The 16,316-nt window shown below is 36.3% G+C and overlaps 1 protein-coding gene across 1 annotated transcript in view; it reads right to left on the reverse strand.

Moving 5' to 3' along the window:
* Nucleotides 1–16,316, reverse strand: part of EYS (eyes shut homolog) — a 1,042,686-nt gene that overhangs the window by 696,749 nt on the left and 329,621 nt on the right. The window contains exons 14-15 of the mRNA XM_068937477.1: nt 2,925–3,038; nt 1,141–1,263 (exon numbers count right to left, since the gene is read on the reverse strand). Of these exons, the coding sequence (XP_068793578.1) occupies nt 1,141–1,263; nt 2,925–3,038 (237 nt within the window). The remainder of the gene's footprint in view (nt 1–1,140; nt 1,264–2,924; nt 3,039–16,316) is intronic.

Genomic DNA, 16,316 nt, shown 5'->3' on the forward strand with positions numbered 1-16,316 from the left:
AATATTAGAATATGTTGGCAGGAATTAAGCAAGATCACAGACATCTGTGGGAATTGTAACTATATCACTTTCACAGATTCTAAATTTCTGTGTATCATCTCACATTACGTATGTCCCATCTACCTCTTTGTAACCAATGACAAAACACATATGAACTGCTCCCAAACCAGCTATCATCACTGGTGTTACTATCAGTCTGAAATGCTTTATTTTCTTCTAACTTAATTTTGCCTCCTACTCTTACCGCTCTACCCACTTCTTCCACACCTTCAATTCCTCCACATCTCTTTCATTTTTTCCTCCTTCTCCATTGGTCACCACAGATTTTGAGCTCTCTGTACATACCCGTTGAGTTCTTACATAATGCCTACTAACCTTATATAGTTTCTGAGACTGCCCAGCAAATGATGAAGAAGAATTTTTGCTGCTACTGCTTGTCTTCTTGTTACCTCTCACGACTAAGGCTATTCAATTTGCCTCTCTGGAACAGCAACTTAAAGTCAGTATGCTCCAGTCCCGGACATCACAGCATATTAATTGTTGAGATGACATATTTTTGAGACAGTTTTATTGATTTCCCCATGAAGCCTTTAGCTACTTGTAGCATAGAGTATTGTCATGAAGATTTGCTCCTGATGCAAGAACAATTTTCTTAAATCTGTTAGCCACACAGCTAATTGTGCAATTTGCAAGCTATTTATCATCAGCATGTGCTGGCATCTTTTTGGAAGAGAATAAAGTGTCCCGTTGCTAAAATTGTATTCTCATTTCTATCTGAATCCCAAAAAAGCATGGTTGTGATATGATCCTCTGAAGATGAATATCAGCTACAACTATCATTGTTCACCTGGAAAACTTTGAAATGATATTTTTCAAAAACTAGATATTTTCTGAACATTTTTTTCTAGGCAACATACAATTTTGTTTTCCATGAGTTAATCAAATAGAATACACACTACTTTCAGTTTTCATCATATGAGTAAGGAAATTAAAGCAGATTATCAATAGAACACTGAAATGAGCTGAATTTATTTTTATCAACACTATGCAATCAGGAAGACTTTATTTCTTTTAATTTCAGAAAAGGAAACAAAAATTTTAACTCTTTAGTGTCTTATCCAGATTTAAAAGGAGTCTTACCAGTGAATCCTGGAGGACAAACACAACTGTAGTCTGCAACCAGGTCTAAACAAGTTGAATTGCTTTTACAGAAGCCATAAATGCACTCATCAAAGTTGATTTCACAGTTCAGACCTTCAAATCCTTGGTTGGAAAAAACAGAGCGCTCTGTATTATTCAGTTACACCTGTACCTTCTTTTCTATAGCATTTGGTTGGGTCTTTTTTTTTTAAATAAGAATTTGTTATCAATTTACTCCTGTAAGAAACTTATCTAGAAGTCTTACCTTTCTAAAAGATTTTTCTAGTCTATCAATAAAAAGCTACATCTGACCATCAAATATATTTTTAAAAGAGCTAATAATTGAAAGAACAAATTTAAGATTCAGTATTTACACCAAACAAGTTGAACCTTGTGTTCAGCAGAGAATATGCATCTATCTAGCTAAGAATCTATGTATCTTCTGCCAATGTATACATTTTGAGAAAATTACAGAAGAACATAAGTCGTGCTTGGATTTATCCATCTGATTATAGTTTTAAAAATAAACTCTCAAATAGTTACTTCTCCACTTTTTCTCTATTTGTTTCTCACATAAAAGTGATTTTTAGTCAACTAAGAAGTACAAATGATTTCTTATACTTGAGATTGCTGAAGAATGTCCACTCCAGTATCTGACATTTTATGCTCTTGTAAACGTATTCTAATTCATGGTCACGCTACAAAATGACTATCATTAGCGCTGTCACAGGCCATGGCTTCAGGAAGACCATGACTAATGTTAAGCTATCAGCACCCTCAGTGCAAGGCATATTCTGATAATTTCTCAAACTGACCATGGAACCAATTTCCACTAGTCCCCAAGTCATAAAACTTTGGAATTACCCTGAGTTTATTAATAATGTATATAGTAACAGTTCTCATTTGCAATCAGAGTTTAATCAGACCCATGTCTCACTGGTAACAAGTAAGCCACAAAATTATCAACGTGGATGCCAAGATTTATTTTTCTAGCTCACATGGTATAAGTCAGTCAAGCAGAGTAAACAGCAGAATGATCTTTTCCAAGCTTAATTTTCAACTGCCTTCCAATACTTGTTTTGGCTTTTAATTTAAACTAACTAATGATGGAGGCTGTACTTACGAGAGTTATTTGTAGCAATTTCCTCTGTAATGATGACTTTCTGAAGATATCATAATCATTAGAATGCTTGTACTGATATATAATATATGAAATAGTATAAGCTACGAAATCAACACACCATCAGTCCATACATACAAAATAGTATTGTTTAAGATTAAAACAAGGAAGTATAAGGACACTTAAAATGCAGAAAAAACTACCAGATTATAAACCACAATCTTGACTTCTTCTTTTTTGCTAAAAACAGTTAAAAGAATCATAAAAATTATTCAGAACCCATGCATGAAAGTATCTCAGAAAGACACTGTAAGTTTAAATCATTTAAAGCACTTCAGCTTTTCCTTGAACTACCTTTTCCTTGAGACCAAGGAAAACTAAGTGCATTCTTCACTCATTCAGACATTGTTAAAATCTTGAATATTTTGTCAGCTAAAAGTAGCACTTACAAATGTATCTTTCTCCATTCTTTATGAGAGTGTTTGCTTTATTGGGTGCCTTGATGGATGAAGATGCAAATGAGACTTCAGAAAGAATAATTTATTTTCTTAGAAAAGAAATTTTAACAATGGCTTTGAAGACTGTCAAGAAGATGTTTCGCAGACTGCAGGCAATTTTGCAAATTGTCACAAATAATAAAAATAAATTATTTTGAACAACTTACCTTCAGGGCAAAAACAAGCATAGCTGTTGACATCATTCTGACAGACAGCACCATTCAAACAGGGAGCTGAGTCACATTCATTCATTTCTATTTCACAATATTGGCCTGAAAAACCTACAAAGAAAACAAGATAAAATCTTTGATTTTCTTTATCTTTATGTGTGCTATTAACATGATTTTTTTTTCCAAGTGCTCTTTTGTAATTAAAACTAAGACACAGTAAAATAGAGATTCCACTGCAGGCGGAAACTGGAAGTCAGAATTCCTGTATTTTATTAATAAAAAAATAAATTTCACACATTTCTTATTCAATACTAAAAATACATATCTTTATTCCTGGAATAGTAACAATAGCACCATTTTCAATGATATTGCAAAGGTTTCATTGATACTAGAAATAGACTCAGTTCACTTCGCCTTAAGAACATACTGCAGTTTGACACCCAGAAACTGGGAAGGCATTCATGGCTGTATGCAAATAATATATCTATTTTCAAGCATTCTGCTTGTATTAAACCCACTTTAATATTTTTATGATACCTTTTGTGAATGCTGCTATGGTAATTTAAAAGACAGTTCATCAATTATATCTGTTCCATTGTCTGGTGCTTTCAACTGTGGAGAGGAGGAGTAAAAAATTGCAGAGTCTGCATGAGGCATAACAAATATATACAATACAACATGTCAGATCTTCACCATGTATAAATTATGTAGCTTAAGTAAAATACATGAAGATGATGTATGTTGTTAAAAGAAGGAAAATAGACATAATTAAACAAAAATCCAAAGATAAACCTATAAGAGGAATAAGCATCTTGATTTTCTCAGTTTTTAGATGTACTTTGATATATAACCTTATTCTACATTCATTCCAAATATTGCTAATTATCTTATGTACTGTTAGCACCTTCCGTTGAAGAGTGCCACTCAATAATTAAGTTGCAACTCCTGCTCAAGGCATTATTTTTAAAGCATTACATAAATAATGGGTAGAACTAGATTAGTAATCTATGCAGACCTCAAAAGCTTTTATAGATATATATATAAATATATATAATTTTTACATTGAATTCTGCAGCTAATTTTTAACATATGATTGATATAAACTTATTGACTACAAGCAAGCTATTTCACAGTTTGATGAGCAGAAGAAAATAAATTATGTCTTCTTTGTAACTAAAATAAAAAAAAATAATTTTCATGTATAAAATGAAAGTGTTCCTATCTAAACTTTTTTCTTCTTTTCTTCTATTCAGTTTCTTGACATACACCTTGGAGTAATTATTCAAACAGGGAAAAAGCATTTTTTTAATATTAGATTCTCAGGACATGAATTGTGAAAGATGTATAATGAAGGCATGCCTCGCACCTCTAAACAGACGTATATTTATGAAAAGCAAAAATTGACCAATTTCTATATTTTCTGTAAAAATTATTTTAAAACTAGCAAATAAAACTAAATCCATAAATTAAAACAATTCTATATGTTAGGAAAGACAAATGATTTTATGTCTTTCCTTTGTATTTTTATGTCAGTTTTTAATGTCCCTAGAACCTTATCTCATTTAGAAAACAAATTCAAAAGCCTTCAGAATCATGATGAAATGTCAGTCTATGATGTATTTGTGAATACCAGAAAATGTAATTTGTATTGAGTTGTTGTTGATAGTGGTGTCAGCAAAATAACAACAAATACAGATAAATAATGGAGTGTCCCAGTGTGATCAGTCTGTGAATTCTTTTCTCTCTTTCTTACAGAATTTATTTATGAATTATAATATAAGATTGGGGGGTGACATAAGGTACACAGCACAGCCTGCACAGAATACAAGCAAAGAGAGATATCAGACATGCTTCTGAAGAATCAAGTTTTCTATTTGTTCTTACACTGAATACACACAAGCTTTTTTAGAAGGTACCATACAATTACTACTATTTAAATTATTATCATTTTCATTGCATTAAATTAGAGATCTCCAAAACTGTAGTGCTAGGTATCATATATTTCCCCTGATGCTACCTATCTATCAAAGAGCATGTACATAATCTGTCTGGAATTGTTCATATGTTCATTGAAGGATCCAAAGCATGCAGATTAATGTCAGGTAAACTTTAATTGCTATGTTACTTTCACAGATGGTAAAATTTGCCAGCATTGCTAGACATACTGATATATTTGGAAATATCACTGTTACTTTTTGAGAGGATACCTTATTAAATATTTAGAATGATCTTCTTTATCCAGGGAATAGATTTTTGGTTAAGAGCATATTATTTTTCCCAAATACTTTATTCACAAAGTTAAAATGAAACTTTTTTTCCACTTGCAGTTGTAAGAAAAAGAAGGAAAAAATGTTATAAAATCATTATTATATATTCCACTACAGAATGATGAGCAATTGGATGCACATTGGGGCATTGTTATGGTTGAACCAGGGAATTCCACATTATCCCTTTCAGGTTATTTTTTTCATCATTCTATTGCCCTGTGAACTGGTCTCAGTAGCCTAGGACATCCCCTGTAGTACAATGAGCTTTATTTTCCCACCATTTTAGTATTTGATTGCAGACTTCATTCTGAAAAAAGTGGAAGTATCATAGTATTATTATACAACAATCAAATGCTGAACTAAATTTGTCGAAGTTAGCTTTCACTTTACTAATCAAGTTCACTCATTAATCTGTTATGTATATTCATACCTATCTTTACTGATAGGTGCATTGGACTTTATATAGTATTATATTTAAAATATAGCCTTTAAGCCCATATTTAGGATCAAAAGTAAATTAAGATCTGAAATATCTGGATGCAACTTTGCTCCCATGAAGAGTTACAGCATGGGAGCAAGCTTAAGGTTGTGTTAACCCTTCATTCAGGCTCAAATACACATCCACGTCCAGTTCATTTCAGTGGAATGCGGGCAAGTTTTCTCACACACAGCCCACCCTAAATGCATTGTTGCAATATCAATATTGGCATCCTGGTTACCTTTTCTGAAGAGTGAAAAGTTTACAGCAAGATAGTATGTGATATGGACTGCCAAGCTACATGGGCCACCAGTGTAGATACTTGCAACATGGACCGTGAAAAATATGCAACATTCCAGCATGAGCAATGCTGCTTGTTCACTTAGAGAGTCCTGTGACTGTAAAGACAAAACCCTACCCGTGACGCCACCTACACAACCACAAACTGACATACAAGATACATCTGTTCCCACCCTAGTCTCTTTCTTAGACCATCAGGATCATGAAGTACACCACTTGGGATCAGATGCCCTTTACTCTCACCTTTCAGCTCCCTGTACTTGATTTTGATAGACCTAAGGTCTCCCTTGGCAGTACTGTTGCCACAACAGGGATGCAAAATGGATGAGCAGCAAGGATAGTTATAAGTATGAAGGCCAGGCAAGCCGTGATAGCCTCTGCATCGTCTTGAATTAAAGCCCTCGATAAGCAAAAAAAAAAAAAACCCAAGACAGCAAATCTGATTGGCAGATGTGTCTGTCCTGCAGAAGGTAGTCTCCACAACTAACACCCACCACTTTTTCTTAGTGTCAACACAAGGACTAGGGTCAGCTGGCCCAAAGAACTTATACCTTCTCACCTATTACCAGGGCCCTATATCAAAGGATAGCCTTCTTCCTTTTGCTAGAAGTCATAAATCTCCATCCTCCTCCATAGTGGAGTATCCAACCTGTATTGATCCGAGTGTAGCCTCTGCCAGTCCTTTACTCCCTGTAACACGAGCTCTGGCCTCTGCAAAGCTGTTGATCTTCTAAATTTCCTCTTTAATAGGCCATAGTCTGCTCACGTCCTTCGTCAGCTCCTTCCTTGGTCAGCTCAGTGCCTCCACCACAGCGCCCTTCCCTAGGCAAGGCTGCTGCTGTGCTCCAGCCTCCAGTCTCGGAGAGCAGTATCATATACTCCTGGCAGCACCTGCTCTAACTTGCTCTTTAAAATGCCTAGTTATGAAGATGACAGCAAGTTGAAGCAATTGTGGTAGTTCATCATTCACTGGCAGTTCTGTTGTGTTCCTCAGAAAATTACTGTGCAGATTCGGTGTGCTAGCTGTCGCTATGTGTTGTGGCACTGGGCTTGTCACCACTGCCCATACTTGATTCATGAAGAAAATAACTCAAAGATTTACCAAGATGATCCCGGATAAAGTTTTGTTGGGAACAGGGTCCACTATCCCTATATAACAGTAGCCTCTGTTTTCACTATTCCTACAGCTTTTCTTTAAGTTATGCTTCCTTACCTCAGTAAACCCTTCTGTCTTATTCTCAGGGCATGTGAAGGACAATTGATTTCCCTTCTCTTTGTAGCTTTTTACATATCTTGACTTTTTAAAATATTATGACTGAGGTTTCCCATCAGTCTTCTATCTACAGCTTAAGAAAAAAAGAAATAAACATCTCCTCCTGCATTTCCTCATAGATCTTCCTCATTAGATCTCTAATGGGTCAGGCTCCCATCTTTTCTATTCCTGTACTCTCGTATAATATACAGCATTCCAACTCAGGCCGTGACGTAGAGTGTGTACTTATATATTACACTTCTCAGAACAATATTTGAGGTTTTTTTGTAGCTATGTGATGTTTATGAATCATGTCCAGCTCAAATCACCCCATGGCTCCCAAATCCCCCCCTGCAGAACTACAAACTAAATAGTTGTTTCAGATTTTTAATTGTGCAGTTTATTCCTTCATAAGTATAGTCTTTGCGTTTATTTTTATTTTTAGAAGATTAATGTGATCCTTCATGAAATTATATAACTCATAAAAGAAAAAAAAAGTATTACAAATTCTCTGTAACTGCTTGAAAGAACCCATCAAATGCTGACATTCTCTTGTGAAGCATTTTTTCTATAACTGTATAATATTGCTGACTGATGCTATTTTGAGATCTTCCAAAATACAGGTCATTTTTTGCTGAACTGAGGCCTTGCCAGTCATTGTCTAATTTATGATTGCATGGTTTATTATTTCTAAGCGTTGTGTTTTGAATATTCCATACTGACCTACTTTTTATTTCAGTCCATTTCTCTCATTTTTCATAACAACTTTGTATTTTGCCAAGAATAGAGCTTTGAAAAGCACAAGCTTAAACCCATTTAAACTGCTAAAATTAGGTATCACATCTGACACTGTTAAAATGTTTGATGATCTAATTGCCAAGACATGTATCATACTAACACTTGACTATTGTAGGGGAATGAGCAATGAAAGAAAGACAAAACAACCAAATATCCCAATTCATTCATAACCACAAGTGATTTTAAATGTAAGCACTGATATTAGGAAGCGGATGTTTTCAAATCACTTCTAATAATGATCATTACCTGTGAACAGACAGAGCAGTCAACACATGAGCAACAGTTCCAGTTTCCACAAAGCTGAAGAGTCCACGGCTCCTTAGGATGACACGCCACGAACAGGTCTGTTAATGTCAACAGTAGCAACTCTGAAATTTTATTTTCTTTCCTGAAGATCCTGTACTTTTCAAAATGATGTAGCTACAGATGAGCTTGCATATGTTCCCAGCAGGGATAATTTGGCAACTGAGCTACATTCTATTCAAAAAGTCTGATTATGCATTTGAGCTAACTTTAAACTTACTAAGCCTGATACAGATGGCACACAGCATAGCTAGAGCAGCTCACTCCTCTTTATGGGATATCTGCTTATATGGCGCACCGAAACAAGTGGTGCAAACCAGGCTGAGCTCTGTGCTGTGCTAAGAGTTTGCAATTAACTGAGATTAAAGGTGTCCTGATCTCACAGGCAGAGTCACTTTTACTTCCAAGGCTAGTGCTACCCAGTCTGACTCTCCTCCACTTTGAAATGCATAAGAGGCAGCTTGCCTCGTCTGATTCGTGTCAGCTGATAAGCTCATGTCAAGAGAAACTACTACATTTAACCACAATGTACTTAAATATAACCATTCCACAGGTTATCTAAATGCAGAATTGCATTTTTGTTTATTCATTATCATTTTATTATCAGAACAGTACTTTGGGACCAATTTTACAGCCGGTGTGTAAATAAAAACTCTCACATAAGCTGATAGCTGATAGCAATTTTATTTGTTCAGTGACTGGAACATGCTCAAGTACTTATCCTGTACACTTTATATTCTACACAATAAGAACAGTGCCTGGAAAAAATCTCAAAAAAAAAATACTGAGATTAGAATCAACTCACAGGACACCAGGAGGGTTCTGTGGTTTCAAATTTGCAATGGAAACATGACACAATGAATTGAGATTGGCATCCATTCCATATGACCTGATTTCCAAATGAGTGAAGACATGTAAACTGATTCTTCATAGTTTAAACAGAAACAAGCATTTACCCATGTATTATGAAGTTAAATATTATGAAAATGAAAAGCTAAGGGTCAAAACTGATTACTAAAAATCCTTAGTTAATGAATTCTAGTGCACTAAATAGTGGAATTATCATGTGTTTAGCTGTTCTTTAATTAATATAGAATTACTTCTTTAATTCATTATAAACTGGGAGCTTTAAAGAACGTATCAGATTCCCAGGGAAATTATTTTTTGTTTATCTTTCACAAGACTCATCAAAATTTCCTAATTTAAAAGTCCAAAACAGTAAAATTGGAGGCACATGCATTAAAATGGTGATATGCCAAAATTTTTTATTAGAAATTTTGCTACAACATCAGAATGGCATTGCAGAAACTGCAAAACTCTAAGACCAGAGCCTTTCTCAGAGTAACAATGACAGAAATGTGTCTGTCATAAGCAGCAAATATGTAACTTCAGTGCCTTGTTATCTGTATCTGACTGCTTTGCAGTTGCGGAGTCATTCAGGAGGAGTTCAACGAAGATTACTCCCACCAGCTTCAGATGGTAGGATAAATGTTCAAAAAGTTAGATTGCTAAAGGCAGGTGAGAGTCCTCCATTCACTCCTTCTATAGATATACTGCTTTCTGAAGAGCTATATTTCAAAAATATTTTCTCATGAGACTGATAGAAAACAGAGACCTAATACCTGATTTCTCAAGCTCTTCTTTCTCTAGGATGTGTTATATTTATTGATAGGTAGAACAAAGCATTATTTCTCTGCCAAGCTTATATTTAGTATCTTTTGTGTTTCCTTGTGCATTTTCTATGAATTTGGCCTATGAAGTTTAGTTATTTTCTGTGTGGTAGGCTTGAAACGAGGAGAAATAAAGATTTTGCCATTTAGTCTCTTAAATTGGAATATTATGAATTATTAACTATGAACTATTTTTGCAGCAACTTCTTGCTGCTTTGCTGTCCTGCTAAGAGGAAGTTAAGAATTTCTTGATGTTATGGAGCAAAAAAGGAGAGATGGGAGACAGAACTGTAATAAATTAATTCTGATAATTTCTCGTCTTCCACAGTAGCAGCAATTGTTTTTTAGCCTAAGTTCAACAAAGAGAGGTCCCCCAATTAAAAGAAAAAGAAATATATATATACCTATTGGAAGTACTTGAGAAAAGAATAAAAAATAAAAAGAATGGAAGCTCACACCTACCTTCTACCTTATGGCATTATTTCTCAGAATAGAGAGAGATGAATTTTTTCAAACTAACAAGAGACCCTCAAAAATCACAGAGGGTAAAAATCTCACTTTCTGAGAAGCCATGTTTTGGAAATGAATTTTGGTAAACTGTAATTGACAATTTTCATTCCTGCTAAGGTATTCTGTACTATCACTTCCATATAGTTCATAAAAGTCAGCAGATCTCAGTTTGCCACCGAAGATGAGGCAGCTAAGATCTCTTGTTAGTCTTCTGTAAAGAAAGATAAGAGAGAAGACAATATCCTTCCCTCAAAATGGAGAAAATACCAAAGATAAAGGAACAATTAAAAATATTAGTTGGAGAAGCAAAATGAGATTTTCTCAGAAATGCAATATGAAGATTGACATGTTTGGAATATCCTCCTAGTGTAAGTGGACAATGGCTTGGAATGAATATGAACATTGGACAGACTCTCTAAATTTACAGCAAAAGAAGTCAGTATGGTATTTGTTTTATTTACAGAATGATACTTTCATATTTCTAAGAATTTAGAGAAGCACCAGAGAAATTAAACTGAAATACGGAACAAATTTAAAAGATTTTCCTTAAGGAAGATAAAGTATGCTTGTAATTTATGTACATATTGTTTTATATTATAATCAGGTTGAAATCATGGCAGAAGCTACACATAAAAAAATAATAAAAATAGGAACCTACAATTAGGAATGAAATAGACAATATAGCCAGACTTTCCTCAGAGGGGAGGAAGACTTAGGAGAAGAAGGGAAAAGAGCTTGACGGTGTAGTTAGTTAGGAAAAGAAAATTTAGTAAGACATGAAGTGGAAATCCCATAATTTTATAAAATGTCTCTATATACTTGGATTAGACAAGTACTCAGAAAGGGAAGAAATAGAAAAAAATACTGCATCATTAAAGGAACAGAATCAATAAACTAGAAGAGCTATTCTAGTTTTAATTTTTGAGCTATAGAGAATATAAACTGAAGTGGGTCTGCTCATGTTTCTAATTTCTCAGGAAAATATATATTTTTTATATATATATACTGCATTAATAATGTCTGTTTTTAACAATGTTCCCAGGCTGATGGGAGCCAACAATCTTCAGCCCTTCTCAGTTCGATGATGAGGTCAACATACTGTGTAGTTGTGTGTAGTTTTACATTTATAGAAGTGTACTTTTTCAACCCTGTGAAGAATATTAGGATGGATTTGTGACATGAAAAGAAGTAGAGTTGTACTGATCACATCAACTCTGAAGAGTTAAAAGTCCTTTTCCACACACTATTAATTACATTCTCAGACCTTACCTTTCATGAAATAAAAGTATGCCAAATCAAAGAAAAAAATCTTCATTAGCATTCTTAATTTGGGCTGGGAGAGCAAAGATGAAGAGGGATGGATGTTAGTCATTGTTATCCCTGGAAACACCAGCTGGTGCTGCACGTGATCCTGCAGCCTCCCAGATTATCCTCCCAGATTATTTGCATTTCTTTCTGTTAATCTTTGTATTGCTACACTCTTAAAGTAAACAAAATTATATGGCATAGGATAACAGTTTATGAATTCACTACCTTATAGATATTAGGGGAAGCAACAGGTTTGCTATATATATATAGATCATGGTACTTCAGCAATATACAGAATCATCAGATAGCTCACTTTGCTAAAAATGACCCACATGAAAAAAAAGAGTGATTCCGTCCTTACTTATGCCACCGTAAATCAGAGCAACTCTGCTGATATTCAATGCAGTTTCCTAATACTGCTGTAAAACTGGTGGATGTGGTATTAAACCAAACCCTACGTTTCTTCAGACAGCCCAGTATTTCTAAGCCAAACACACACTGTTCCAAAAAATCAAGGGTTTACTAATAGTTTCCTTCTTATAAGGTTTTAAAACTGTCCTACTGTCCTTGAAACTTACCAAAAAATAATAAGAGCATTAGGCTTTCATAGTGTGTTAAATAGCTAATTTGGTCATCTCATCATATATCTAATACCTAAAAAAATGTTTTAAATACAAGAAAACTTATTTTAAGTCAGAAGATTTCTCAGTAGTAGCACAGCATATTACTTCTTCAGGAAAAAGAACCCCACAAAACATATTACTTTTTTCCTTTCCCTACATGTCTACAATTCCAGGCCACTGTCTCACAGGCTTGAATCCCATTTCCACAAAATTATAATAGTTAACTCCACAGAAGCTGAGCCTATTGCTGTCTATTCTTGTATCAGTAGTGTAATTTTACCCTAACATCAAATGAGAAAGACTCAAACCTCTTCCTCCTGAGCAGCACAAAACACTGTCTTTCTAAGGCAAGGGATCTGAGAGCTTGACCACTCACAGAGCAGAAAAGTTGATTTTTTTCAGGAGAGGATTAGGAAAAAAAAGTGGAGCAGGAGAGTTTCTTTCCTTGTCTTTCCTTGTTTCCTCTCCACCAAGGAGGAGCTGGTTATAAGTTGGGAGGCACCAGGAAAATGCTCCCACTAACCTGCCTGTTGCCTTCCAAGTCCCGAGGTTTTCAGAACTGTACCTGGGCTACTGGCCAGCAGAGACATGCCAAACTGTCAGGGAAATCTGAAGAAAGAATGTAGTAAAAGAGATGACAATCATGAAATGTTGAAGGAAAGTAGAAGCAAGATTGAATTTTTACTTTCTCCCACACCTGGTCCTTCCAGTTATCTATTTCAGTTAGCCTCCTCATTAGCTTCTGCTCTACTTCTTTGTCTTACTAAGCTGCTACTTTTACATCAGCTGTTCAGTAGCTTTTTGTCTCTAACCTCCCTTTTAATCCTTCTTTAAATGTAGCTAAAAATGTGGTTAATAACTGAAGTCTATGATAATAACAATTTTCCTCAATAGTCTATCTTGTAGTGAAGAATGAATAGATGGAAATAATTTTGCAGGAATACATCACTATGTAAAAATTCAGCTTGCTTTCAGGTAGAAATATTGTATATCTGAAATGGTTTTATGGATTATGTTAGGCTTTGTGATTAAAGGCTGGTCTCCACACACATGAAGGACCCCCAGGTGCACTGCCAGGCAGGGGAGCCCCAGTAACCCAGATGGAGACATGAGCCCTGACTGGACACCAGGGCTGTCCCAGGGGAACACCAGCTCCATGGCTGGGGCACTGTCACCATGATTCAAGGCAGCGGCTGAGCGGGTCACTGCCTCAGGCTATGAGATTCACTATGGGATGAAGGGGAAGAGGATTTGGGGATTGCACAAGACTTATTTTGGGATGTTTAAGGGAGGAATCAAAAGTGGGAAAGAGGAACCAAGGTAATTTGGGGAGAAACAAAGGGATAAAAAGAGTTGGTCGTGTGTAACTGGGGCTGGTCAGGATGCCTGTCTGGCTGTGCCCTGCGACTGATCAGCGCAGTCTGTCCTGTATTCTTATTAAAGTTCACTTCTAACTATCTTCCTGGGTGAGGGGCTCTATATTCTGTGTACATGTGTGTGTCTGGGTGTCTAAGCACCAGCAACTGGCGGGGGACCACGGGTCACAAGGCCTGGGTCTCTGAGGTGCAACAACTGGCGGGAGCACAGTGTGTACGTGGTGTTTGCATGCATACGTTGGTATGTGCGATCACGAGTGAGCTGGTCTATAAGGTGAGTAGGATAGGTGTTGGAGCAGCCATAAATGTGGGCTGGATACAAAAGAGACCAGAGGGTCTGCAATTTGGCTTCTGGAAGGACCAGAAGGCCCAAGTCAGCGACTGAAGACCATGAGATCTGAGGGGAGGCTATTAGTAAGGCCATAGGTCCAGGCTAGCTACCAGAGGGACCCGTTTGCATGTGTGTGTGCAGCTGGGAGACCAGGGGATCCAGGGGCCCACGATAGACTGGCTCTCTAAGGCCAGTTACAGGAAGGATCCATGGTGTGTGTCTGTGAGTGCGTGTCTGTGTGTGTACGTAAGTTCGCGTACCAGCAACTGGAGTGGGGCTGTGGGCCTCGGGGTTTGTATACCCAGGGGTCAGCAACTCGGCAGACCGGGGATCCAAAGGCCAGCTACTGGGTGGGCTGAGTGTCTAAGCCCAGCTGCTGGGGGGATGCGCATTTAATACGTTTATGTAAATATATTTTCTGCCAACTGGCTTTCATTCTGATGAGCCAGAGAGGGGAACAGGATAGCCACTGGTGCTGTTTGTTTCTGCGTAAGCGCTGTGTTTTCTGTCTGTGCTGAATTGTGTGGCCAGCCGTGTGTATACGTACAGTACGTGTGCTGGTGTGGTTGCCTACCGGGAATGCATGCTCAGCCTCGCTGCTGGCTGGACCAGGGGATGCAGAGCTGTGCAGCTCCCCTCTGTCGGGCAACTGGACTCAGCAACTAACAGATTAGACGTGTGTACTTCGAAAACAGCAATTTGTTCTAAACTTCAGCACTTTTTGACAAGCCATAAATACAGACATTAGACTATCTTACTGTTTAATATAGAAAAAAGGAGCCAGAAATTCAGTTTGTCCAATCTATAAAACAACAAAAATTTGAAACTGGCTTTCACTGTGGAAAACTGAGGCAGAGCTAACCCACTTACTCCTAACTTATGTATGCCGAATGAAGACAAAACGAAAGTTGATTTGTAGTCGGATTACTTGACTTTAGTTATTCAAATGTAATTTTCGTTGCTGCAGTAATCCTAGGTTTATTCCTGCAATTTAAAGGAGACTTTTTGATGTTTTCACATGAGTTATGAAACAGAATTTACCAAACCTCATGTATTCTAAGTATCACAGGTACCAATGGCACTGGCGGTAAGTAGCAGGTCTTTATTGGTTCATAGGCACAAGTGGATGTGCCTGCTCTCCCTCTGCATGCATCCTACTCGCACAAACGCTTGCCTTTCCCCCATGCGAGGACCTCAAACCTTTGTCCTCCACCCTCTTATCGTATACGATCCTTTTGGCAGCCCCAACTGTATGCTATCCGAACGAGGAAAAAATCTTATTCCTTCATCCATCCAAGCCCTCTCTCCATCAGCCAGTGTTAAGTACCAGCAAAGAGACACCTACCTCATAAGTAAATGTTTCCACACAATCCAGTGAAGACACCTATCCCATAAGTAAATATTCCCATGCAGTCAAGAGTATAATTATGGTAATCTCTTATGTGATAACATAAAAATATAATCTATGGTTTAACTCACAATACTTCAAAGAAAATGTAATGATAACACTGTAATTCAGAGTTTGATCAAAAGACAGTGGTCTTGTATTACTATAAAAAGTAGGTAAATAAATTAATATCTGTATCAACATTTTGACATTGCCTTCACTAAATGGAGAATAAGCCATTATCAAGGTTTATAATAGATGATGCAGCTGTTACATAACATTTTCTCTAATTTGAAAATTTAAGTGTAAAACACCTGAGACATGAATTAAAAAAACTAAAATATCTTATTTCAATTATTGCAAGGAAGGAATTAGTAACTGACAGTTTCTGGGACTGTGGATCGAGGTCTAGAAAAATATAGTGTAATTATTTACTGAGGATTTAGTCTAGTAATTTTTTTTTGCCAACGTACTCTTACATCAAAGTAATTATTTTTGGCTCTCAGGTTTTATAGCTCGTAGCTCTTTATTTGGACTTCATCCTTAAGATGGGGATGAGATCTCTGTTTCCACTAATACTAGCCATAATTTTCTCAGCTAATGGAAAGGCAGAGTAAACCATAAATAGCCAAGAAAAAGGAACAAGATTCACTAGGAAGTAATCTTATGAATGCACAGTTGTTTGCAATAGTCTTTTTTATAAATATGGAATTGCTTAAAAAAGCAAGTCATTTTTACAGGACAGTAGATATTCTGTGAATATATATATGCAGCCAGCTGACATAC

Source organism: Struthio camelus, chromosome 3 (genome assembly GCF_040807025.1).
Source record: "Struthio camelus isolate bStrCam1 chromosome 3, bStrCam1.hap1, whole genome shotgun sequence".
Lineage (NCBI taxonomy): Eukaryota > Metazoa > Chordata > Aves > Struthioniformes > Struthionidae > Struthio > Struthio camelus.